Source organism: Pteropus alecto, unplaced genomic scaffold (assembly GCF_000325575.1).
Source record: "Pteropus alecto unplaced genomic scaffold, ASM32557v1 scaffold98, whole genome shotgun sequence".
NCBI classification, from domain to species: domain Eukaryota; kingdom Metazoa; phylum Chordata; class Mammalia; order Chiroptera; family Pteropodidae; genus Pteropus; species Pteropus alecto.
The window spans coordinates 18,623,571-18,650,826 of NW_006443570.1; the positions used below are offsets into that span (position 1 = coordinate 18,623,571).

Genomic DNA, 27,256 nt, shown 5'->3' on the forward strand with positions numbered 1-27,256 from the left:
AAGAGGAACCATGTTGTTTTTTAAAAAAATTTTAAGCAAAGTCACAAAAGAAGCAATATTGTTGGCTGAAGATAATTCATGGCCTATATTTTCTGTTGCTTTAGATGGCATTTTTAAAAAACTAAGGTGAAACTCTAAAGAACACCACTTGCTGATGAGGCCTTTCCTTGGGAGGCAGGGTAGGAATCTGTAAGAACAACAGGTAGGAACTGTATGGATGATAATTATCTAGAGATGATTCAAATCCCCATATTTATGCCAACAGTTTCCAATTTTTTCTCTATTAAACCTTTTGCAAAATGGATAAAATGCAGAATTTAATAACTCAGATCTTGTCTTCTCTGCTCACATTCTGGTAAAAGTATTAATAAACAGTGAAAAGTGAAATGGAAAGGAACCAAGAAGGTTAAATGTTACTAGGCTCCTTTCTTTCATATATGGTACTCTGCTGTAAAAGAATCGAAATGTAAAAAGAAGGGGCAGTTTAGAGTAGTAGAAAGAGCATATGCTTTGAAACCAGATGATCCTGGATACGAAGTCCCAGTCTGTCACTAATAGTGATATAACACAGGACAAACTGCAACACATTTGAATCTGTCTCTTTATCTATAAAGCAAGGATTCTTCTATTCTTCTCATAGAGTCCTTTAAAGGTTAAATGAAATAAAGTATGGAAAACACTTGGGACAGTACAGCACATAGTATGTTTCAGATAAGTATTTTTGTTTCTTTCTGCCTTCTTCAAGGTTCTTTATCATCTTGTTTGAGCAAGTGAGAATAAAAAGAAAATGTGAAAAGTTGAGTAATAAAAACAATTATTTAAGAGAATAAAGTGTGAGGTATATACATGAAGAATTATTTGAGGAACCATAAAGACAACAAGAACTAGGGGAATTCAGGGAATGGCTGATTTCTGTGGGCTGTAGTCAGTCACAGAGAACTTGGCTTTAAGAAAGGGAAATTTAAGTTGAGGTCTCACAGATGAGGATAGGTTCAGACAGGCAGTCAGAAGGGGGAAGAGGCTGAGTTTGGAAAAAAGAACACACTCTAGGTGGGTGAAAACAGTGTAATTAACAGTGTTGGTCTATGAAAGAAATTGTGTGTTTAAGAAGTACATAAGACGGGAAGAGGTACATTTGACTGAGAAGTTTCTGTCAAGAGATGAGTCAGTACTGGTAAACTCAAGTGAGAAAGAAGAAAACAGTTCAGTATTTTTATCTTCACAGCAATGAGGAACCCTCAAGCAAGGGAGAAGTAACCCAATCACATGTGCTTTTAAGAAGATTAATGCATCGGTTATGTGCAAGAGTGTTTAAAGGAGAAATATTTTTAAATTTAGGCTTGAAGTATTAGAGAAAATTAAAAGACTGTACAGGGGAAAAGATTCACGTCTTTTTTCCTACTAAAATAATTTATCATCACTGTGTATCAAGTGGTAGAGGAGTAAGCAATGAAAACTACTCAAATATGCTGAAAATTTATTTGCAAAAGCTGAGGGAGCTCCTCGTCTCTTTTTATTATACCTTGCACAGAACATCAAGTCTCTCTCAGATTGGCCTACGAATCATAGAAAATCTTTAGTTTCTAATCGTGTCAACTAGGATCTAACACCCTGAGATTTTCCTTTCCCTAACGTTAAGAAATAACTAGTTACCACTGTTTAATGATATGCAAAACAAGTATATTACATGCAAAGCTGAACACTGGCTAGTATAACTTCTCACTTTAGAATTAAGGCAATTGAGAACAGGAGAGATTAAATGACTAGTTCTCAGGGGTAGATGGGAAGTTAGGTGGCAGAAATAGAACTGGAACTTAACTCTTCAAGTTTTAGCATCTATTACATACCACAAAAAGTCCTACCTGCCAAACTTATACGTGCCTTCTTTTCCCATGACTATACGTTGTTCCCCATGGTTGGAATATTTTATTTGCTTAATTAATTCTTACAGACCTTTCAAGATTCTGTTCAAGTTTTACTTCTCTGAGAAACCTTCCCTTAAGCCCACCTAGGCTAGATTAGTTCCTCTGTGTATCTCCTGCATACCTTTAGAAGAAAACTCATCAAATTATTATAATTATTCATTACTTGTTTGTTTCTACCACTAGAATATTTTATTTGTTTGGTATCTTCTAAACTTAGAACAGGTCCTGCCACAAAGATGAGGTTTATTAACAAATGAGTGAAAGTAGCAGCAGGACTACTTGACCAACTGGATAGGACTCCCAAATCCTTTAAAAATATGAGATCCTAACATAAAGATATAGTGCTAAACAATGCTGCTGCTACAAAGATTACTAATATAATAGACTGTACAGAAGAAATGTACAAAGGTAGTACCATTAAAAATAGAGAAGTAGGGAGAGGAGTCAGTTTTGAGATGAAGATGAATTGATTTAAATATGTTGAATTTGCTGACAGTGGGTATACAATATGGAAATGTTCACCAAGAAGTCATATGAATAGGACTAGCATTAAAACTTGTACATCTGGGCTGGATGTACAAGTTTGGGAATTACAGCATAAAGATGAGAGTTGAAATCTTACAGATTCAGGATAAAACGAAGTAGATAAGATGAGGACTGAATATCAACTACCCACATTTAGGAGGCAAGAGATTAACAGAAACTTGTGAGATTAACATGAAGACTATTACAAGAGCTCCTTGAGTAGTAGTGACAGAAGAGTCAGTAGTGTCAAATATGGTCAAGAGAGAGAAAAAAAGAGAGTGAAGTATACTTCAAGTCGTAAAGGGAGGAAAAGTAGAGAGAGAGCACATGGAACCAGCATACAGAGCCTATCTATGTATTTGAGAAGTATGAGTGAAATGTAGGACTATAATGTAATGAAGCTAGAGAAGCAGCAGGGCCAAGTACAGATCTTATGAAAGAATTAAGAGAAATCACTGCCTATGAGGTCCAAATGTTATATGATAAGTTAGAGTATATTCAAAAATTATTTATACTAGCCTACAGTTTATCAAGTTTAAATTAGAACTAATAAATACTTATCAAGTACCTACCTACTTTATGCCAGACATCAAATGAGATCTAATTGTCTTCCTTTCTTTCATTATGAAGCCACTGGTAAAGAGGAAAACATTCTGAAATGGGTCCCAAATATTTCATCTTAATTTTGTTTTGTGGACACCTGAACAATATATTTTTCTCAGAGACAGAAGCAATTATAACAGAGCAACAACCACAATCTACTTTATTTGGATCATCAATGCCATATGTCTCAGCTAATTCTCAAAACACGACGGGGAATCCTTTGGGTCAAGCAACACAATTCAACGTTCCTTCTGGACAACCAATACCAACTGCCAAAGTTGCTGTTGGACACCCAACACCAGTTGTCAATGCCTCTTCTGGAAAACCAGCAGCACACACTTCTGCCGGACAACCACTTGCCTATAACACCAGCAGACAACCAACACCAACGGCTGACACCTCCTCCCAATGGACAGCACCACCCATGTTCACCTCTGGCAGACTACCACCAACATCTGCCCATACTTCCTCCAGACAATTGCCACCATCTGCCTATACTTCCACTCAACAACCATCATCTGTTCATACCTCTCCTAGAAAACCAGTAACACCAACTGTTCAAAATCTACCCACACAACTAACACCAGCTATCAAAAGGTCACCTAGGATTACACCAGGATTCAACCTGGAAGCTACCAGTGAAAAAAACACCCTGCATAAAACCAATTCTAATTTATTAGCTACCATATTAATTGGTGTAATTCTGACTTGTATGTTGGCAGCAATAACCATGATTGTACTAGGCAAATGCTTGAGAAAATCAGCTTCAAATGATCAGAATTGGGCAGGCAGGTCTCCATTCGCTGATGGTGAAACTCCTGACATATGTTTGGATAACATTAGAGAAAATGAAGTACCCACAAAACGTACATCGATTATCTCACTTATGGCCTGGAAACCAAACAAAAGCGCACTTTTAGCAGATGACTTAGAAATTAAGTTGTTTGAATCAAGTGAAAACATTGTAGAGTCCAACAACCCCAAAACAGAGAAAATAAAAGATCAAGTAAACGGTACATCGGAGGATAGTGTTGGTGGATCAACAATTGGCACTGCTGTTTCTTCTTCAGATGATGCAGATCTGCCTCCACCGCCCCCACCCCTCCTTGATTTGGAAGGACAGGAGAGTAACCAATCCGACAAGCCCACAGTGACAACTGTATCTCCTCCTCCAAATGAGTCCACCAATCTCCCACCAGTTCTGGACTGTCTCAATCAAGTCTGTGAAGATTATAACTCTCAGTTCAAAGAGTCATTTCCGCCTCCCACTGACTCACTTAACTTGCCCCTGCCACCAGGAGATTTTATGGAAAATTCAGAAAATTCCAACAGTGAGATCCAATGTCAGGAGTTCTCTATTCTTCCAAACTCTAATCAAGATCTCAACGAATTCCTGCCACCTCCACCTGAAGAACTGTTATAAATATTACAACTTGCTTTTTAGCTGATTTTCTATCCTTCTTAAAGGACTCATCTTTTGTTTTTCTTTATGTGATAAAATATATTAAATAGCAACTGGTAGTCCATTTTGATTTTTATTCAGGAACTACCTGCAATATGATCAAAGCCCATGTGCATAGGTGGAAATTATTATTATTTTTAAAATTTATATATAATAGTGATCTATTTACTGTCTATAGTGCCTAACTTTAATGTATAACACATTTAAATATGTGGATAGTATATATCAATAACCATTTCGGAAACAATTGATGTATACTTAATGTCATCCAGTAGATATGCTGTGTATTAAGTTACTTTGAATAAAATTTTATTTTTTCACTTCAAAGTTTAAGGTAGAGGAATTGAGAAATTAAATATATCAAGTTTTAAACAAGTTTTAAATTAATACCTCGAGTATTAAATAAATATTCTAAGTTCACAAGGATGAAATAAATTTTTGAGAACAGAGAAATATCCTATTAGCTCTCACTGGAAACAGTAAAACAAACATATTAAAATATCAAAATGGGGGGTTAGGTTGGGGACATTTACCCTGAAAAAATATGAGCATGTACTGTATAATGCAGACATTTTCCTGTCTTGTTGTGGGAGCACAAATTTTGGAACTAGCTTCTTTAAAAAGTTTCTTCTTTATATTCCTTAAGAATCCAAACAAAACGAGATCTTACAAAGTGAAAAAAATACATGTATGGCTTAATTCCCAATTTGGATGATTTTTCCAGGAAAAACAGAATGTATCAAAATACAGAAGGCTCTCAATCTTCACTAAACTCACACTTTCTGACTGACATTGTACATTTAAACTTAAACTACATTCCTTATGCAGAATTTCATCCTTTATCCATTACCTGACAAGTGATAAATCTGAGTTATCAGAGTAGAGATGGGTCCAGTCTTTGTCAAAGTCAAGGTGGAGCGTGTTCAGCCACCTGCGCTTATGGAGATGTCAGTCTGTGCCTGCAGAAGTACTTCTTTGCCCAACAAGCACATATTTTTCCTCCTACCCCTACCATAACTCACAGAGAATGAAGTGTGGTGGCGTAATGCTGGAGAATCTCACAGTTCTGGGATTTTTCAGAACAAAATATGGTATTTATTTGTAGCATGGTGTTTAAGAAACAAAGTTTCATCTTTAATAAAATCCAGCAGGCATTTGGACACTGAAATTTTACATACAATGTTTCTCTTTAAATCTTTTAAGCCATCCCTTCCTGACCATTAAAACTTATTATCTTCAGAAATATTTCCTTGAGTCACTTATTCTTCCTGAATAAGCATGATGTTTATTGTCATATTACATTGTTCTCTTCTGTCTTCCACATTAGTTTCTTTCGAGTGTTTTTCAAACTTTGAACTTTCACCTGGCAGCAATCAGGAGTTTAAGAATTTACTATTCTTTTGAATTTTAAGTATTCTAGTTAGTATAAATAAGACATTTTATATTTGGTCAAGACTTTAATGTGCCTTAAATCACCATAACCTTTCTCATAGCATATATAAAATCGTTACGTAACAGGCTCTTTCCACACCTTTGGTCTTCTTTTTCATCACCTTCTTTCCTGACCTCTTAAAAGATGTAATTGGGGGATTTAAGAAAGTACCAAGTCTCTTAACTAAATCAAGAACTGATAACCTGGTTATAATCTTGTCTGATTTCGTCATACACTACAGGCAGCCTTTTCTCCTTTTGTTCTTTGTAAAACAAAAGAACAGACTACTGTCAGCAGCTGGTTTCTTTCTTTCTTTCTTTTTTTTTTTTTTTTAAAGAACTTCTCTGCCAAAGGAAAAATAATTCCCATTTACTGCATGCAATTTTTCCCTACTGAGGTCAGTGGAAGTTGAGCAGCCAAACAGTAGCAATTCTTGGTTAATCAGAAGAAAGAGATGGAAGCTAATAAAAGAAACACGGGAGGGAAAAAATGTTGCAACAAAGAAAAACCTACAGAAAAGACTGAAGAACCAGGATTGAGAAGAGAAAGTTTATTTCACGGATATGGGAAAGGACAAGGCACAGGAAAACTACATACCACATATCAGTGGAGCTCTTAACAGATCAGCATTAACCAGATGACCATCTAGTTCAATTCCTTTTATCTGTTAACTGCTGAGAATACAGGCCCAGAGAGAGTAAGTGACTTGCTTAGAGGTAATATAAAGCTGAGTTTGTTCCCTGACTCTTAATTAAGCACTCTTTTCACTAATATAAGACCAAAGAGCACCTACCTTCATTCAATACACATATATTCACACATGTATTCCATTTGGTGCTGGTGGTAGGAGCACAATGAATTAGATGAGGGTGACCTGTGATTGTTGCTGTTACCTAGTTCTGACCAAAAAGTAAAGCAGCAAAATATTTGGGCACCTATAATGAAATACTGTCATATTAGTACCTGATTAGAAAAACAGATCGATAGAACAGATGGAAAATCTAATACAGACTCAAGTCTCAATCGATGGGAAAAAGTATTGAGATAACTGGATATATAATTAGAAAAAAATAAAATTGGATCTGTACTTCATACTACATTGGAATAAACACTAAAGAGACCAGCGATCTAAATATAAAACATAAAATTATACTAGTAACAGAAGAAAATATGAGTGAATTCCTTTATAATCTGGAAATGGGAAAACCATTCCTAGCTGAAACTCAAAATACAGAAGCAATAAAAAGAAAAGAAAAATCCAATTATAAAGAACTTTTAAATGGCAAAAAAGCAAAACAGAACAAAATATAAACCCACCATAATAAATCAAAAGAAAACGACAAACTGGAAAAAAAAATGTGCACTTAAGTCAATGGCTATCTCTAAAATGAAAAAAAGAAAAAGAAAAAACAAAAAAACCCCTCCTAAATACAGAGGGGGGTGGGAAAGACCCAAAACATAGTAAAAAAAAAAAAAAAATGTGCAAAACATAAAAAAGTCACAGAAGAAAAAAATCTAAATAGTACTTAAAAACACATATAAAGATATACAACCTTCCTCATAATAAGAGATGCATTTAAATTTACACTAAGATACTATTACCTTTATTGATACAAATCTAAAAGTTCAACAACAAAATCTAAAGTGAGGCTCTATAGAACTAGACACTCTGACACATTGCTGGTGGGACTGCAAAATGGTACAGTCTATAGAGAAAAATATGGTAATATCCAGAAAAATTCCAAATGCATTTACCCTTTTACAGAGCATTTCTGCTTCTAGAAATCTTTTTTCAAAGATTTACTGGACAAAATATAAAATTACTTAGGTGAAAGGGATACTCATTGTGGCATTATTTGTAACAGCAAAAGTCTGGAAACAACCCAGATGCCCACCAATTGGGAACTATTTGAGTAAACCATGGTACATTCCCAAAGGGAGTACTATGCATCATAAAATGAATAAGAAAAATCCTTATATAATGATATAAAGGGATCTTCCAGATATATTACTAAGAAAAAAAGAACAAGATGTGTAACAGTGTATCTAGTATGAAATCTTTTATGTAAGGGAGATAACATATAATATATACATATTTTTGTATGTTTGCAAAAGGAAATATTATTCAGATACTACCAAAAGCTAATAAAAATAGTCACCAACAGGAAGAAGAAGAGAATACGGTAGAAGAGACAGAGAAGCAAGATTTCTCTGAATATATCTTGTTATATAGTTTTGACATAAGCAATCCCTAAAAATTGATAATCTACTGAAACAAATGAACCTAACTTTATGTAAAGTTGGTGATACAAAAATATAGAGAAAACAACTACTTCAAGTTGCATTAGAACACAGAACTGATTATATATCCTTAGTGAAATACAAGAACAAATAGAGCTGCAAAGAAATCAAACTTTATTCAGTACTTTGTAATCTAATTGTAGCAAGACTGGTATTATTTTCAAACTACTGTGGGATGATACAAATAAGCAATTATGTTAATGCTATTAGGAACCACTTATAAGAAATATGGGGCATAGAGGAACAAATTAAATCTTCACAAGGAAGCAAACAGATAAATCCAGATGAGGGACATTCTAGAGAACAAGTGACTGAGTTTTGGCAACAAGCCAGTGGCATGGAGAGAAAACGAGTGGGGAGGTGGGAGATGGGACTGGTCCACTTGGATTCTGACCTGATAATTTCTATCTTGTCAGTTCTTCCATGCTTTTAAAATACCTTATTCAGTACTCTTAGCTGTTTTCAGCAAGAAATTCAGTCTGAATAGCCAACTATATTACCAAAAGTAGAAAATGTAACACTTTTAGTTTCAAATAAGCACAATAAATGTTATCAACTAAAAAGCAAAGACAAACTGACACTGAGTTTCCAAACTTCTGTTTAACATAGAACAGTTGTTCCCTGGCACGTAATTTGTTATACCTTTCACAACGCTGAGGTAATATATTCTAGAACAGTGTGTTTCACAAAAGGATATGTAAATAAATGAATTTACTACTTAGTCTAAAATATAATAGTTGCCTAAACAGCTGTAATTCCTAAGTTGGTAGATTTATCTAAAATGTAATGTGTCTGAATAATATTTAAAATATGTTGTAATGAACAAGCATATAAAAATTATTTTTTGGAGTAACAGTAATGTACAATTATGTTTCATGGTAATTTCTAAAAGCATAGGACAGTTTGTTACAATTCAAACATATTAAAATAGTCCACCTTTCCAAGAATTTCATAATAATCTCTGAATAAGAAGAAGGAATTTGGTATGTCCCCAAACTTAGAAATGAGAAACACTGCCTCTACTACTACATTGGAATTTTCTATTATATGTAGCAGAATCTAATCTTGATACAGCCTAAATCCAAATTCATTTGAATTCATTAATTAATGAAATAACATGTTCTTTTTTTTAAACAAAAGTTCTGGTAAGCATAATGGAACTGGATAACTACTTCCACACTGATGTTATGAGAGTTCCTAAAATTTAAGTGTTCAGTAAATTGACTGTCAGTCACATCCCTTTAAATATAACAGCATATACTCCAGCTGAAATAGAAGAAATCTAAATTTCAAAACAATCATTCCCTATTTCCACAACAATATTGCTGAATATAGTATTTTTAAAACATTACTTTAAGCACTGAGATTGATGACTGGTTTCTGAAATCCATAGAATCTTATTAAGAATCCAAGGCTGAACACCCTCAAAGTAAAGTGGGTATAAAGTATCTAATCAATAATAAATTTTTAACACTGCAGACTTTTAAAATGTAGATACTTTTCGAGGAACATTAATTTTATACATTAATTTTAAACCAAACTTTTTCCTTTTACATTATTTCATGCAATTTTAAAAGTATAGGTTGTTATCTCAGAAGATAAAGTGTGAAGCATTATTTAGAAATTATCTGAAATTAATGCTATTATTTTTAAAACATAAAATCAAATAAGTGGTCAATCATATAGTATCAAAGATGTCTCTGGAGAAAACAACACTCATACCCACTTATCAAACAAAGTTTAATGAAGAAAAAAAATTCTTAACTCAAAAGTCATAAAATAAAATGTTTATTTTACCACATGAACTGGTAATTAAATGCACAGGCTGCTCATTTAAAAATGTAGCCTCGCTTGTGTGTAGCCTGGGTCAAATGATTCTTTATGTCAGATAAAGACAGAAATAATCATATTTAAGTACCTCCGTACTTCCCCAAAAGGAAGATGAACATTTAAGTGGTTGATAAATTTGAAAAGCTGATTATGCCTAACAGTCACTATGTTGGGGGAGTATATAAAAAATCAAACAGATTGCATTATGTTACTTTAAAAAGTAACATGACAACTGTACTATTTTAGAAAAGAACATAAAAGGGCAGGAGTTAAAAATAATTAAACTAATATCTTAGAAAACCATTCACGAGGAAGGACACATTCATTTTCAACATTTTTCAACATGTAAAAAACAATGAAGAGTAGAGGCATTAAAAAGAATCACAAATTTTTTATGAGACAAATATTAAAATGTGGAACCTAAGCTGAGACAAATATACGGAAATGAATAAGGGCCAGGTCTAATGTGCATGAGGCATTTCGTTCTATAGCAATTCTGAGATATATGAGTATGCTTAATACTGTAAATTAAAGAAAAAATTTTCGTCTATTTTGTTGCGTGTGCACCTCTTGCAATAAATTTGAGTCAGCACCAATGACAGCTCTGCAGTCCTCCTATGTGGTACTGATCAGGTGGTTGCAGAGCTTCAGCTCACAGCAACACAATGCAGCTGAGCAGGCAAGCACAGCCCACAGCCAGAAGCAGTTCCTCTTCTCCAGAACAAGGCGACCTTTAAGCTTAAGTTTCCCGGAGAAAATGAGATGCTGATGCTGAAGACAACACTATGGTAAGCTGTTATTTAAATCAGTAAAAGATCGACTTCGGAATTTTTTTTTTCTTTAAGAAAAAGTCAACGTTAGGATTGAGTATATATTCAATAGCAAGTGCATGCACCAGAAATTTGCTGCAGTGTCAGTGGAGGAATTTCTTTTCAATATTCATTCACTTTGTAAATATACACACAGTTTTCTTTTAGAATCAGCACTGAAATAATGCTGGAAAAGAATCACTTTACAAAATGTGAGGTTTGAAGGTATGGTATTGGTTTAGATTTTCCAAGTGCCTTGAAAATCTTTTGCAAGAATATGTTTATCTTAAAAAGACAAAGATAAATTTCAAAGTATTGGTTTAATATCTAAATAAAATCTTACCTACACACACACATTGAATATTACACATTACTGCAGAGATTAAAAAAAAAAAAAGACACGACAGCCATTTTTTCCCATCTGAGTAAAAAGGATATTATCAAAAATAAAAATAGCTGAAGATTCCATTTTATAAGATGCCATTTTATAATATTAAGGCTCTGGAGAGATAAATAAAGACTATGTAAAAAAGGGGGAGAAAATAAGGGAGAAAATGCAGGAGAGAGTAGGGGGAGAGAGTCTCTCTCTACCACATAGCCCCAGTTGAAGGATTAAGCATTTGGACTATAAATGAAGGGGAGCTTTGTTAGTTTAATCACTGGAACAATTATAAAAGGACTCAACAACAACGAGGTTTATTGAAAATTTTGCCTAATGCTAACTGACCCATGCAGATGCCTAATTGTATTTGCATATTAAAAGAAGGGTGTATCTGTTTGTTTCCAGGCTCTGATGGAATATCAGATATTGAAAATGTCTCCCAGCCTGTTCATCCTTCTGTTTCTCACACCTGGTATTTTATGCATTTGTCCTCTCCAATGTATATGCACAGAAAGGCACAGGCATGTGGACTGTTCAGGCAGAAACTTGACTACATTACCATCCGGACTGCAAGAGAATATTATCCATTTAAATCTGTCTTATAACCAGTTTACTGATCTGCATAACCAGTTAACGCAATACACCAATCTGAGGACCCTGGACATTTCAAACAACAGGCTTGAAAGCCTCCCTGCTCAGTTACCTCGGTCTCTCTGGAATATGTCTGCTGCTAACAACAACATTAAACTGCTTGACAAATCTGATACTGCTTATCAGTGGAACCTTAAATATCTGGATGTTTCTAAGAATATGCTGGAAAAGGTTGTCCTCATTAAAAATACACTAAGAAGTCTTGAGGTTCTCAATCTGAGTAGTAACAAACTTTGGACAGTTCCAACCAACATGCCCTCCAAACTACATATTGTGGACCTCTCTAACAATTCCTTGACACAAATCCTTCCAGGAACATTAATAAACCTGACAAATCTCACACATCTTTATCTGCACAATAATAAATTCACACTCATTCCAGATCAAGCTTTTGATCAACTCTTTCAGTTGCAAGAGATAACCCTTTACAATAACAGGTGGTCATGTGACCACGAACAAAACATTACTTATTTATTGAAGTGGATGATGCAAACAAAAGCCCATGTGATAGGGACTCCCTGTTCTAGCCAAATATCATCTTTGAAGGAACATAACATGTACCCCACACCTTCTGGATTTACCTCGAGCTTGTTCACTGTAAGTGGGATGCAGACAGTGGACACCATTAATTCTCTGAGTATGGTAACTCAATCCAGAGTGACCAAAATACCCAAACAATATCGAACAAAGGATACAACGTTTGGTGCCACTGTAAGCAAAGACATCACCTTTACCAGCACTGACAAGACTTTTGTGCCCTATCCAGAAGATACATCCACAGAAATAATCAATTCACGTGAAGCGGCAGCTGCAACTCTAACTATTCATCTCCAAGATAGAATGGTTACAAACACAAGCCTCACTAGCTCAACGAAATCATCCCCAACACCCATGACCCTAAGTATTACTAGTGGTATGCCAAATAATTTCTCTGAAATGCCTCAACAAAGCACAACCCTTAACTTACGGAGAGAAGAGACCACCACAAGTGTAAAGACTCGCTTACCTTCTATGGCAAGTGCTTGGAAAGCAAATGCTTCGTTTCTCTTAATGCTCAATGCTGTGGTCATGCTGGCCATCTGAGGGTCTGCATTTTCTGAAACTAATGAAAGAACTCCTCCCTGATGTATAGTTGGGAATAAGCCCCTATCTAACCAGTGATTCAAGCTATATTAAGTATTCAAGAAAGCCAGTCTTACCTTTCTGACTCCGATGTAAATGAAATAACTTGTCTTAAATAAAAGAAGTGCACAATGTCTTGGTACTTGCTGCTATTTGACTGTCTTAAGTAAAACTAATTTCTTTTTTTTAAACAATGAAATGTTTTCTTTTTAAGGCTTCAATTTATTGCACAAAATATAAAGCATCTTAACTTTAATATGTATTTTATGTATGTTTACACTGTCAAACATCTGGGAAAAAAATAAAAGGTCTATGCTCATAACTGTCTCACGTGGGTTTCTAGTCATATCAACTTAATCTACTTAGTAGAATCGAAATGACCCAACCATTTTTGCTTAGGGTACCTTGGTGGTTAAGTCCTTATGGTAAATGAAATGTTGGAGGTATCCAAGGATTTTGCCACTAAAATAAAACAGTGGTTGCCACCCCGTGAATGGTTATGCCACATCATTATTTTACACACAAGCCATAATTGTTTTAAATCTAAATGATGTCCTGCTTCTGAGGAACTCTTGGCTACTTTACAGATTATATAATGGACAAAAGCTTTTCAAAAAGCTAGAAGACACCAGGCTTTGCATTTTAATAAGGAAAGTTTAATGTTTTGTTTTTTGCATTTAGGAAAAGTATTAAAAACACAATAAAAAGCTTCGGGGTAAAGCTATGCAAAAGAACAGTTTTAGTGCATATTAAACAAACCATTTATTGATGGAAAATTTAAATATTTACAAAATTAAAAGCCTTCCATGTGTAGGAAAGGAAAACTTGTCTTTTACACATCAGAAATTAGAATCCGACTTACCTAAATTAAAAATAAGACTAGTTTCAGGATAAAATCATAGTGGTCTAACATACACGGGCAGTAATGAGGGAGGGAGGGATAGAGAGGAAAATGAAAGAAGAGAAAAAGGATGAGATTCATTTGGTGCTACAACCAAGTGATGAAACCTAATAAAAGAGACAACAGGACTAGGTCTGGGCATGAGGCAAATCTTGACACTCCTAATTAAACTGCACTTGGACTCCAACTAGAAAAAAATCAAAAACTTTCTACAAACATAAAAGAAAGCCACCTTTGAATTAGAGACAAACATAAATAACATCCAAGAGTCAGAAAAAGAAGCCATGAAACAAGGCTAGATTAAAATGCAAGACAGCATATTTGAAATGGGTGAGCCACAAATGAGATGTTTAATATGTGAGACATAAGGAATAATCTATTTCAAGCATTCCTAGAGTTGGGAAAAGAGTAGAGAAAAAATTTTTATGTTCCTTCCTAAGAAATTTTAAAATTAAGATAGACTTTCTAGGTTTGGGAACATTTCTATTCAGAAAGAAATAAACAACCTTCTAATGCGCTGTTTTTTTTTGTTTTGTTTTGTTTTGTTTTTTCTCTTTTAAGCACCAGGCTTATGGAAAAATTACTGTTAAGCTCCAATAAAGCAATTTCTCTCCTGTGCTGATGAGTACAGTGGCTCTTGAACATTTTTCTGCCCCAGCAAACCTAATTGGCTCACCATGTCAGGGAATTTCACCACGAAGAAAAGGGGTTATTTGAAATAATCCCCTAAATGGGCAAACTGTTCCCACTTCCTCCCAATCACTGACCTAGAATCTTCACCATCGATGATAGAGACTAACTGCTTAGATATTTTCTACTCTACCACACACTTGCATCTTGTTTTACAAAATACATATACTGAGTTTCACAGAAAGCGGGTTTCTAAGAGGTAATGTCTTCCACTCTGAGGGTTATCAAAAATTCAATGTTTTAGAAATCCTACGGGGATAAGTGACAAGAAAGTGAAATTATGGATTAAGGCATTAATTGGCAGTAGCTACAGATTATGCCAATCTTACTGACGTATCTGCAAAATGCAGATGAGAAACAGTAAATTTACAAATTCAGTACATGTCAACTACATAGCCTCTAAGTCCTTAGAAACAAGTATTATCTAGTCTTAAAGTAATTAGAAAATACTACCTTCTAAGGAAATTGTATTCTTAGCATTATTAATGGAGGAGGGCTCATTATTTGCCACTAAGACAAGAGCTACTGTATTACTGAGCTCCATAAGCATTTCAAAATGTATTAGTCTTCAGCATCTATCTCTCAAATTCATACAATACAAATACATACATACATCCCTAAGAGTTCTATTTTACAGGTAACTTTTGTTTCTCACCAGTCAAGAAGATTCAAATATGAGCAAAAACATAATGCAAATGCAATAAGGGATAAAGCAATAGTGGAGAGTGTGTGTGCTGGTGTCAAAGGTTCTATGCCTAAATCTTGCCTCCGCCACTTCTCAGCTATACAAGCCTGGACAAGTTACCCCTGCTCTAGTTCCACTTTCCTCAACCATAAAACGGGCTAAAAAGACTTTTCCTAGTGCTTTTATTCAGAGGATTAAATGGAATAATTCGCATGAAGCCTTATCAACGGTGTCTTGGCCCCCACATTCTATATGCGGCATTGCTGCTGCCGCTGTTGTCAGGATCACTATTTATTACACGTGTATGTCTAGGCCCAGTGCTTTGAGAATACCCATATATGAAAACACCCAAGCTCCATCTATACCCTTAGGGTAAGAGAATGAAAGAATGTATTTGCTTCAGTCCTGCTCTTCCACCCTCTAGAATTCAGGTTCAGATATTAGTGAAATAGGGATCCAGAAGAAAGTCAGAAAAACATTCACTTATCATGGCAGAAAGATGTCTTCTATGGCTAACTTAAAAGATCACAAATATGTGCTATTCAATAATCTTCCATAAAAATTCTCCGAAGCAATAAGAAATTCCTTTAACTGACACCAAAACTATCAGACGAAAGTCAACCTATAATCTTTTATTAATAGTATTCCTTCTGAAGTACATTTTAAGAACTAGATAAGGAATGATACCATATATTGCAAACATTATGCTTAAAAGCGAAAAGTTAAAGTCTATTAAAGTCAGAATCAAACAATGATACTCATTGCCATCAATCTTTTTAAAATCTGGGAAATTTTGGAACAAAAAAAACCAGAAACAATAGGAAAATAAGAAACAAAATAATTATTATTAACAGGTGAAATAACTGTGTATCTAAAGGCTTCCTTGGGAATGCCTTCAGAAGAATAACTTTAAATAAATAAAATAAATATGGAAACATTATGGTTTTTCTCATATGTTGGCAAAAAATAATAGAAAATCACAGAAAAAAGATACCATTCATAACAAAAATAATAAGCCAAAATATACAATGCCAAGAAATAACATTCATATGAAATGTGTAGGACCCAATGTGGAAAAGCTAAAACACAATGAGAGGTATAAACCAAGACTTGATAGAAATGATAAACAAAGGTCTCTCCAGTCATTATTCTTTCACCCAATATTTATTTAGGTACCAAGGCTAAGTACAGGAGATAAACTTTGATTGATATTTTCAGTATAATTCAAGGATTAAGCCAACTCTAACAAACATTCTAATCAGATTATTTTTGGAACATGGCATAAAACACTCAATTTCATCTGGAAAAATAAACTGGTAAGAACAGGAAAAAGGAAGAAATAGTAGAAGTACTTTTTTCTTGGGAGGAAAACAAGACAGAATGGTAGTGGCATAAAAAAATAGAAAGGAAGATAACCAAATATAGAAATGGTAGCACAATTAGAGCATAGTACACATAAGAATTCTTTGTAACTCTATTTCCTCACAGGGTTGTTGTGAGGAAAACTAAGATAAGATAGAAAATGCTTAGTGCTACAAAACAGTGCTTACCTCATAGTAAGTTCTCAAACATTAACTTTAGCAAGAAAAAAGATCACAAATCAAAAAGGAAGGGAAAGATTCAATAACAATACTGAGAAAATTGGAAAACAGTTGCATTTAACACTCACATCATGTGCTACGCCTACAGAGCAAACCAAAAAAGATAACGTGAAAAAAGAAAGTCTTAAACCCAACAGAAGGATTTGAAAATATTTATACATTTTTGGGTGGAAGGTTTTTTTTTAATGAGAAAAAGAAAAAACACACAAAGAAATCATCAATACATTTGTCTATACAAAACTCTCAAATTTCTTTATGCTGAAACGAGCCTTACAAAAATACTCAAAGAGAATACCATAAAGGAGATTGTTAATCAAAGCTCACAAAAATAAGAAAACACTTAGATTCCCAATGGATAAGTGGGCGAAAGACACAAACAGAATGTTAAAAAGACAGGAAGCATGGTGATTGATAATTATCAATGGGAATATGGTCAACCACGTGACAACTGAGAAATAAAATGTGATGCCATTCTCATTAAATCAGCAAGCAATTTTTTAAAAATTAATAAAAATCAGTGCTGGGGAAGGTAGCCACATTTACATACTAGTAACTCTTTTGGACAGCACCTGGCAACTGTGATGAGAAAACAGCTATTCTGAGTTGCTCTTAGGCATTTCATAGTATGACAACCCTGTATATACACAATCTGGATATTTAAATAAGGACCCAAATTTAGGATTCCCACCACAAGCTCCCACTTTGCTTTTCCTGGGATACCTTTTAAAATGAACACTTAGAGTTAAGTCTGCAACCAACCACCTTATAATAGGTGCTTGCTCCTCCATTCACTCGTGACCTGGGACAGCCAACTGTCCTACCCTCGGCGCACTTCTGGGATTTGTAAGTAATAAATCTTGTGACTTTATATTTTCTTTGTGTGAGTGTACTGAAACTGGGCCTTCAATAAAAAAGATCCCAGGTTTCCCAAAGTGGGAACTGGGATGCTGAGGGAGCTACCTGATGACCTTGTGTGGGTGGCTGGTGACTCCTCATTCAGTAGGTTATAATCTGCATACTCTTAATTAATTACATCAGCTATGGTGGAGAGGGGCAACACAGCAATGATTGAAAACCTAAAATATTTGAACTTTTAATGTAGTAAATTCTAGGTAAATCACAGCATTCTTTCTAACAGCAAGGGAAATGGAAACAATGCTAAATATCTATCATTGGGAAATTGGTTAAATAAATGATCCACTGACAAGAACATCGTGTCCAATAAAAATATTAAAGCTGGAAATGTGGAAAATGCAAATATTAGAAAGAAAAGCACAAATTATAGGATATAGGCATACATATTATAGATCTATAAAAAAAGAGAAATACACCAAAATGTTAATACTGTATGGCAAGTATGTTTTACTACCTGCTTTGTCCTTGAAAAATGGAAGAGATCTAAGAAACTGCTGTTCTACTGGAACAACAGTCCAAGGGATTTAGGTTGAGTAGGAAAACAAGAAAATGAGATGTAAAATGAACTATGAACAGATAGGGGTAGTCAAGAAACTAGAGGGTCAAAGGAAACCATCAACAAAACGAAAAGACATCCAACTGAATGGAAGAAGACATTTGCCGATCATATATCTGACAAGAAGTTAGTATCCAAAATTTATAAAGAACTCATACAACTACAACAAAAAACCCCACAAATAATCCAATTAAAAAATAGGCTGAAGACCTGAATAGGTATTTCTCCAAAGAGGACATACAGATGGCCAAAAGACACATGAAAAGATGCTCATGGTCACTAATCATCAGAGAAATGCAAATTAAAACCATAATGATATATCATCTCGCACCTATTAGATTGGTTATCATCAATAAATCAAAAAAAGAAAAAACAACAACAAATGTTGGAGAGAATGTGGAGAAAATGACACTCTCATACACTGGTGGTGGGGTTGCAAACTGGTACAGCCACTATGGAAAACTGTATGGAGGTTCCTCAAAAAATCAAAAATAGAACTACCTTTTGACTAAGCAATTGCACTTCTGGGTATTTATCCAAAGAAAACCAAAACACTAGTTCGTAAAGATCTATGCACCCCTATGTTCACGGCAGTATTATTCACAATAGCCAAGATATGGAAGTAACCTAAGTGCCCATCAATAGACGACTGGATAAAGAAATTATGGTACATATATACGATGGACTATTACTCAGCCATTCAAAAACTGAAATCTTACCATTTGCAACATGGATGGATCTAGAGGGTATTATGCTGAGTGAAATAAGTCAGACAGAGAAAGATAAATACCATATGATTTCACTTATATGTGAAACCTAAGGAACAAAATAAATGAACAAACTAAACAAAAAGACTCACAGAAAACAAACTGGTGATTGCCAGAGAGGAGGGGAGCTGGAGGGCTAGGTGAAAAAGGTGAAGGTATGAAGAAGTACAAATCTAAAATAATTTTAAAAATTAAAAAAAAAAAAAAGAAACCAGAGGGTCTCATGAAGTAAAAATCAGAGATAGAATAGCACTATCAGAATTCTTGGAAGCACATCTATATTGTATTAGCTTACTTTAGCTTTACATGCCAATTGCTCTCAGAATTGTTCCCCAACAAATCTAACTAAACAAGCTCTTTTCTCTCCTTTAAAAGCAAAACAATGCCCTCCCCAAAACAACGACAAAAACAACAACAACAACAACAAACTTTCAATAATTTCCCATGTCTCAGAATAAAACCTAAACTCTTAATATGGCTTACTCTATGATCAGGCCTTGCTTCTCTTTACAGTATCACCTTAAAATTTTCATGCTCCCTCATACTATTTAGTTCAAACAAAACGCCTTTCTGTCCCTCTAATTCACCATGCTCTCTCTTGCCACCAGTCTTTCAAAGATGCTGCATATCTACTCTTCTTCCTCTTGTTCCCCTGGCAAACCCTTATTCATCCTTTCAATTTCAGTTTAGATATCACTTTCTCCTAGAAGTTTAGTTTTTTTGACCATATTGATCTGAATTTAAAAATAAAAGAATTAACACAGATCAAAGATGTGATTGGTGAGCTAACAATGATCTACCTAAGACAGGTTGAGTCAAACCTCCAAGTTTTATTCTAGAGTCTAAGTTTCTTCTATTAGGTCAGTCATAACTTCACAGTCCAGAGAAAAAAGAGATCACAGAAAAGGAGGAACGAGGATTTGGCTAGGCTGGTATTTGTTAATAAGAAATTAGTTGTGGGCAGTGGGGAGTTACCTTTGGAACAATTCCAGAGAAAGGTTAATTCTGATACCTGTGAATAATTTAGTACAAGTAGACTGCTCAACAGAAATTAGTCAGGGAAACAAAACAAATGCCATCTCAAGGTGTTAATAATGTGTTAAACAGATTAGTTTGCTTCACACTTTGAAAAACTGTGGTACAAAGTGAGATTTTTAAGAAGCTCAACTTTTAAGAAATGCCATTTTGGTTTCACAGCCCCAACTGTTTAGCATGTTTAGGAACCAGTTGAGATACTTGTGCGCGTGCGTGTGTACTCGCTCATGCACTCTCTCTTTCTTTCTCTCTCTATATTTCCATTTATCTTTTCCATAAATTGTGGCCTGATAGTCTGAATTTGTTGGAAATTACTGATGAGATCAAAGCACAGAAATTAAACATACACAAATACATTAATAAACACAGCAAAACTGTATAGTTTTTTTGATCAAAATAATTCTAAGTATATTTAAAGTACACTGAGGTTAAATAGAGCATGAAATAAGGTTTTGTCATCTATTACCTGTGTTATCTTGTGCAAGTGATTAGAGATGTCCTCTGGCAAAAATATACATTAAATTATGTATATTAAAGCACTTTGTAGATGCTACATAAATATTGTAACCTATTTCCTGTTTGCCTCAAGAATACTTGCTGGCGGTGCTTGCTGCTGCAGCGCTTACCCTGAGATAACTTGCGGATTACAGTTATAACTTTGCCACGAAATATCTCGCTTTTATTATTATTATTTTCGCTCTGCTCTAGTATATCGATAGTCTTTGGAAACAAATGACATCGTTCTATTTATAGCATTCTATTTTTAGTAGTGGTATTCTATTTACAAAATATAGTAATTCTAGATCACTGAAAATGTCAAATCCTAGAAAACATAGCATTCCTATGTATGATGTTCATCATTCTCAAACAGTTGTTAGCCGAAGATTCATCTGATGAATCAGATTTATGTACAGATTTTTGTTACATTAGGATTAGAGACAAGTTCTGTTTAGATATAACTCCAAGAACAGTTTTCATATTTTATTTTCATATTGAAAACTAGTCAGATTTGCTTCAGCCTCAAAGAGCATGTTTATGCAAAATTAAATTAACGCTGGCAGTGAGTAGCACTTTTTTTTCTAAATGTGAAATAGGTTAAAGATTACTGCCCATCCCTGTATAAGAGATTCTTAGATAATTAACATGATTGGAAATGTAAATGACTGAACCCATAGTGGTACAGTATCTCCATGTATCTGCTTTCTTTAGTTATACTTCAAATAGTTAGTTTAGGGTTTGTTATTTATCCCATGGGAAATATGATTTCTCAGCAAAAAATCAGATATCTGAATATTTCACATGGGCATCTCGAGGCCAAATATCAAATAAATCTGACGAAATACTCAATATTAGAAAATGTAGTTTTTCACTTTGTTATTTTGTTGCCCATAGTCACAGTTCAAACAAACGAACTGAACACTCTGGAAGGCTGAGTTCAAATGCATGTCAAATGCTTGCCTCAACAGAAAATAAAGTAAGATTTAATGGCTTTTCATCGAGAAATTAAAAAACATTGCTAAGGGAAAATAAGGATGCCACACACCACAATAACCACCAGGAAGGCCCTTGTTTGCCAACCGAAGCCTCAGCAACCACTGTTGCATCTGAGATACTGTATAGTATAAGAGTAACTGGCACACGGCCACATCCATTTACCAGTTCTATTACTTAAACATCAGCAACTCTGCCGTATTTCCTCATTCCTCACATCAATGACAAATAATTAAAGAAAGCAAATAAATGCTTAAAAATTATTTCATCTATTTAAAGGCTCTAATATTTCCACATGGTATGGCTTTTCCACAATGATGACATAAAATCTTCCTTGCTTTAACAAAGTATACATGGATGAAGTATTAGGTCTCTTATCCTGACATTAAATTAAAAAAAAAACAACAACAACAAACGCTGCAGGACATTAAATATGAATGAACTTAGAGACATACTATAAAAGCTAAAGTATCTTTAAAACATGTAAAAATTAACCAAAGGATCAAGGAGTCACCTGAAACCAGTAAAGCATATTCATATATTAACTATGTGTTGACTATAAACTGATTTTAACCTTAAACATAAATATCACACCATGATACATCTAAATTTCTGTATTTTTCTTCAAAGCACTCATGTTTGAGTCATTAAACTCTTATTCCAAAGAGGATGTCATTACTGAAAACATATTTGGGGCCCCTCCTTTCAAATATTACTAAGGACCAGCTAATAATTCACTCAAGAAAAAACTCATTTTAAACAAAAAATAGTATTATTAAACTCAATATTTTGCCTTGTCAAAAAATTTCAAGTATAAAAATTTTCCTACCATGCTTAAAAAAAAAGATGCTTCATTGGACAGTACTTCCAAAAACTTATTTCCCTATAATGTTATGCTCAAAGGCAGCAGAATTTGAAGTAGGTACATCACCTCTAACAGTGACTCTTCAGAAGGGAACGATATTCACTTGGATGTATTTATTCTTAGATGCTTGTTTTAGAATTTTTCTATGTTGTTTTATATAATCAAATCTCATAAGTATATCTCAGGATTATTTCTTTTCAAGGATTATATACTTATACTGAAAGCAGTGAACCACAGCTGATTAAAAAAAACAACTGTTTTTCCATAGTAATAGATGGGACTGCAGCCACTTACTGTCTTTTACTGTAGTACATGTGAAGCCATAACCACCAGATTTTTCAGTATGTATCAACCACCAGATTTTTCAGTATGTATCAATCTTTGATGAGTAAACCAAACCCTTGTTTCACTAACACAGAAGGCCACTAAACTTCTATAAACTAAGCATCACAGAAAATAAAACCATTCAAGAAATTTTTTGACCCAATTCAGAACTCCAATTCAAATAACTCTTATTAAATCAAATCTTCCTTCCAACTAGTTGTGTGTATCTACAATTAAAAGTGGTGATTAGTTTTAACACTATCACAAAATGATCACATATATAAAACAAAAGCTCGGTTCACTTAGTAAGTATTCTATGAAATGTCACATACTCTACAATTCTCTGTGTATCCACTGAAGATATCTAAGACCTAGGAGCTAAAAGTCCAATAGGTGAAAAGACAAATTATATTCTGTGAACCCCCATGTTCACTGCAGCATTACTTTAAAAGCCAAGACATGGAAGCAACCTACATGTTCATCAATGGATGAATGGATAAAGAAAATGTGGTACACAACTGCAACAGAATATTATTCAGCCATAAAAAGAAGAAAGTTTTGCCATCTGCAACAACATGGATGGACCTTGAGGGCATTATGCTAAGTGAAATAAATCAAACAGAGAAAGAGAAATACTGTATGATCTCACTTATATGTGGAATCTAAAAAAACTCCAAAAGCCAACAAATAGAACTCATAGATAAAGAAAACAGATTGGTAGTTGCCAGAGTGTAGCGGTGGTGGTGATGGGGGGTGGGGGAGGGGCAGATGAAGGTGGTCAAAAGGTATGAATTTCTCATTATAAAATAAGTAAGTCTTTGGGATGTAATAGTGTGATGACTATAGTTAACTATACTGTATTGTATATTTGAAAGTTGCTAAGATGGTAAATCTTTAAAGTTCTCATCATGGGAAAAAAAATTTATAACTGTGTGGTGGTGGATGTTACCTAGACTTATTGTGATCATTCTTCAATATATACAAATGTCGAATCATTATGTTGTACACCTGAAACCAATATAACATATGTCAATTATAACTCAATTTTAAAAAAAAGATAAAGATACTTCAACATGGTCACTGTCAAGTAGTAATAAGACTTGTAATGGTTTAGTAAAGAGGTATTTATCAAAATTTGTCTAAAAAGATAGACGAGAGTAGGTGTTGGGTGGGGATGTGAGAAATCAGAACTCTAATACACTGCTAGTGGGAATGTAAAATGATAAAGCTGCTTTGGAAAAGTTTGGCAGTTCCTCAGAAGATTAAACATCAAGTTACCATATGACTCAGCAATTCTGCTCCTAAGATACATAACTAAGCAAATAAACTTATTCACACAAAAACTTGTACATGAATGCTCACCGCTGCATTATTCATAAAAACCAAAAATGGAAATAATATCCATTAGCAGATGAATGGATAAACAAAATGTAGTATAGCCATACAATGGAATATTAATTATTTAGCTACAAAAAGGAATAAAGTACTGGTGCTAAAACATCCATGAACCTTGAAAACATTATGTAAAGTACAAGAGGCTTGAGTATCCGCAAATTTTGGTATCCACGTGGGGTCCTGGAACCCATCCCCCACAGGAACCGAGGGACAACGGTAGTTAAGTTTTCGGGGAGTCAAAGTTATATTCAAATTTTTGACTGCGCAGCACGTCAGTGTCCCTTGAGTTGTTCAAGGGTCAACTGCAGTTTATTGAAAAGTAATTATTCACACTAAAAAACCACATGCTGCTACGTACTACTTAATTGTTTTAAATGTTCTACTTTTACATACAGGTAAAAACCCACTAGTAGCATGGTAAGAATTTTAATCCTAAAAACCTGAACTGCTTTCAGAACCAATCAAATACATAAATTTCAAAAGTCTAAGAGACATAAGGCACAGGTAAAATGAACACAGACCTAGCATAGTACTTACAGAGGGTTTTCTAAAAAGCAGTAAGTGCTTCCATTGCCAACAGTGTTTGTGTAACTGCCACTGAAGAAAAGAGTCAAGTGTCCTCTTCATGAGACAAAAACCCAAAGACCAAAGAGAAAAGTTAGGGAAGGGAAAATTGGACCTGTTTCTAGGTACCACAACTTGAAATTCTCAAGAAATTGCTATATGAAATTTATGAGCATTCAGATGATTTTATAAATGAGATCACTTTTCTCTACTTTCTTAAAGAGTTTTGAAAGAATCGACATGTGAAGGTAAGTAGAAAGTTTTAGAAACACCTAAAAAATACCCAGTAGGTCAATTAAAGGTAATGTAAGTATGTAAAGAGAAATACTGTTCTTATAATTGCTCACTAGTTCCAAAGCTCCAGCTCTAAACATGAGAAATTTAGATTTCCTAGGTAGAAAATTAACAACATAGTTGCTATTCTTAAACTAATCATGGCTACTATTTATCAAATACTTACCATGTGTTGGGTACTCTACTGAATGCCATACAAATATAATTAACACTCATGTTAAACATATGACCTTGATACAGATCCACAGTCCCTTATCTGAAACTCTCGGGGCAAGATATATTTCTGAATTCAGAATTGTTCAGAAGATGATAGAATGTACATACTGTTTGTAGTAGCTAAATTTCCAGCAGGAAATAGGTAGCCACTCAAATTGGGATATTAGAGATTATACATAAAGTAGAGGGAAGGGTTTAGGGAAACTACAAGATAGCGAGACACTAGACCTGAAGAAGTGAGGGCAGAGGGCAGCTACGAGAAACCAGAAACAGAGATCATGGCTGCACAAAAACTATCTTTGAAACTACCGGCAGCTCACAGTGAACCTCAAGAAGGGAGCCAAGAGAATACATATCTGACCTTACTCTCTTTCTTCCCTCCAACCTCCTGCTTGTGTTCCCTATGGGCCAACTGGAAGCCAGTGAGGAAAAAAGCCCAAAGACATCATCTGCACAAGGCAGCCTCTCAGAGTACAGAGCAGGGAGGAGAAGAGGGAGCAGATTTGAAGAGGCAAAGGCAAGTTATCCAGCATATAGTTGGATTAGTCAGCATAGACTAATTTCTGTCATAAACAACCCCAAAATATCACTGGCTCAGACAATAAAAGTTAATTTCTCTCTTATATCATGCCATCCAGTAGTTCTACCACCTTCTAGGGTCTTGGAGACACCCTACTGAGCCCTGTTTCTAGTAGGTATTGACAGAAAAGAGCAAGAATGGAAGACTGGTGAGAAGTTAAACACTAGGCCTGAAAATGAAACCTACATTATAGTGACCAGATCTCAGCCACATGGCACCACCTATCTATAAGGATGTTAGTAGTGGTATGGTGATGTGCCCAGAAGAACAGGAAAAACTCAAATATAAGTCTTAGCCTTGTTGTGTATTACATAACACTCCAGCGGAATTTGAGACAGCACCTCAGAATCAACCTCATTAACATTTCTGCAGTGACATATTAATATCCACAATAAGTGGAACAAATACAGATAATAATAATAAAAACGATGAAAGCCTCACACCAATGTAGGTTAGGTGTTTCCGCCAAGTAAGTTTTGGTGCCAAACTTTTTTTTTAACAAAACTTTGTTTTCAGAAAATTTTGGATTTCAGAATTATAAGTAAGGGATTACGAATGTACATTATGTATGTACATTATGATCTACATTACAGAAAGGAAGAAATCCTCTCAAAACAGTAGATAGAAGTAGAGATGGAACTTAAATTCAGGCATGTGACTTGCAAATTTATGCTTATGATGCAGAGAAAATTGCAAAAAACCATATGTCTCATTATTTTAGACATTATTAATGATATCAACCCTCAGACATGAAGAAACAAAGATATTTCAATCAATTCCAATGTTTATTGTGTACTATCTTGTACAAGCACTCAATGTGCTAGCAGGTAGAGGGATTATAAAAATAAGAGATAGCGCCTGACCACAAGACAGACAGAATTATGGTAGAAAAAAATTTATGATACATCTATAGTAAAAAATAGACACTGTTAAGTGCTCTGGAACATGAAGTCCTAAAATGACTGATCAGAAGAACAGAATTAGGGAAGGCTCACATCAAAGATGCTGCCATTAGAGTTAGATCTTGAAGAAAGAACAGAATTGTGAAGGAGGAAGAAGTACTTTGGGCAGGTGGGGGAGACTGCACAAAGTACAGAAGTGGGAGATACTTAAAAGTGTGGATGATGGCAAATGATTTTTGTTCATTTGGGAGCATTTGAATGCTGGAGAGTTCAGGATTTTAAATTTTATTTCATTATCAACAAGAGGCCTGGGTAGCTTAAAATCAGTAAGAAAAAGAAGATAATGAGAAATTCAAGATTGTAGAGCCATTTGGCTAGGTAATGATGCAATTAACTGAGAAAGAGATTATGAGCAGAATATACCTAAGCAGAA

At 34.6% G+C, this 27,256-nt stretch overlaps 3 protein-coding genes across 4 annotated transcripts in view; 2 read left to right on the forward strand and 1 right to left on the reverse strand.

Annotated features, from left to right (window-relative positions):
* EVI2B (ecotropic viral integration site 2B) overlaps nt 1-4,837 on the forward strand; it is a 9,778-nt gene extending 4,941 nt beyond the window's left edge. Inside the window, exon 2 of the mRNA XM_006924983.3 lies at nt 3,081-4,837. Coding sequence (XP_006925045.1) covers nt 3,109-4,476 — 1,368 coding nt within the window. The 5' untranslated portion in view covers nt 3,081-3,108 and the 3' untranslated portion in view covers nt 4,477-4,837. The remainder of the gene's footprint in view (nt 1-3,080) is intronic.
* NF1 (neurofibromin 1) overlaps nt 1-27,256 on the reverse strand; it is a 210,654-nt gene that overhangs the window by 52,615 nt on the left and 130,783 nt on the right. The gene's annotated exons all lie outside the window — the stretch shown is intronic.
* OMG (oligodendrocyte myelin glycoprotein) lies at nt 11,376-13,361 on the forward strand. Its single transcript, XM_006924982.3, has one exon. It carries the CDS (start codon nt 11,681-11,683, stop codon nt 13,001-13,003), a length of 1,323 nt encoding a protein of 440 aa, XP_006925044.1. The 5' UTR covers nt 11,376-11,680; the 3' UTR covers nt 13,004-13,361.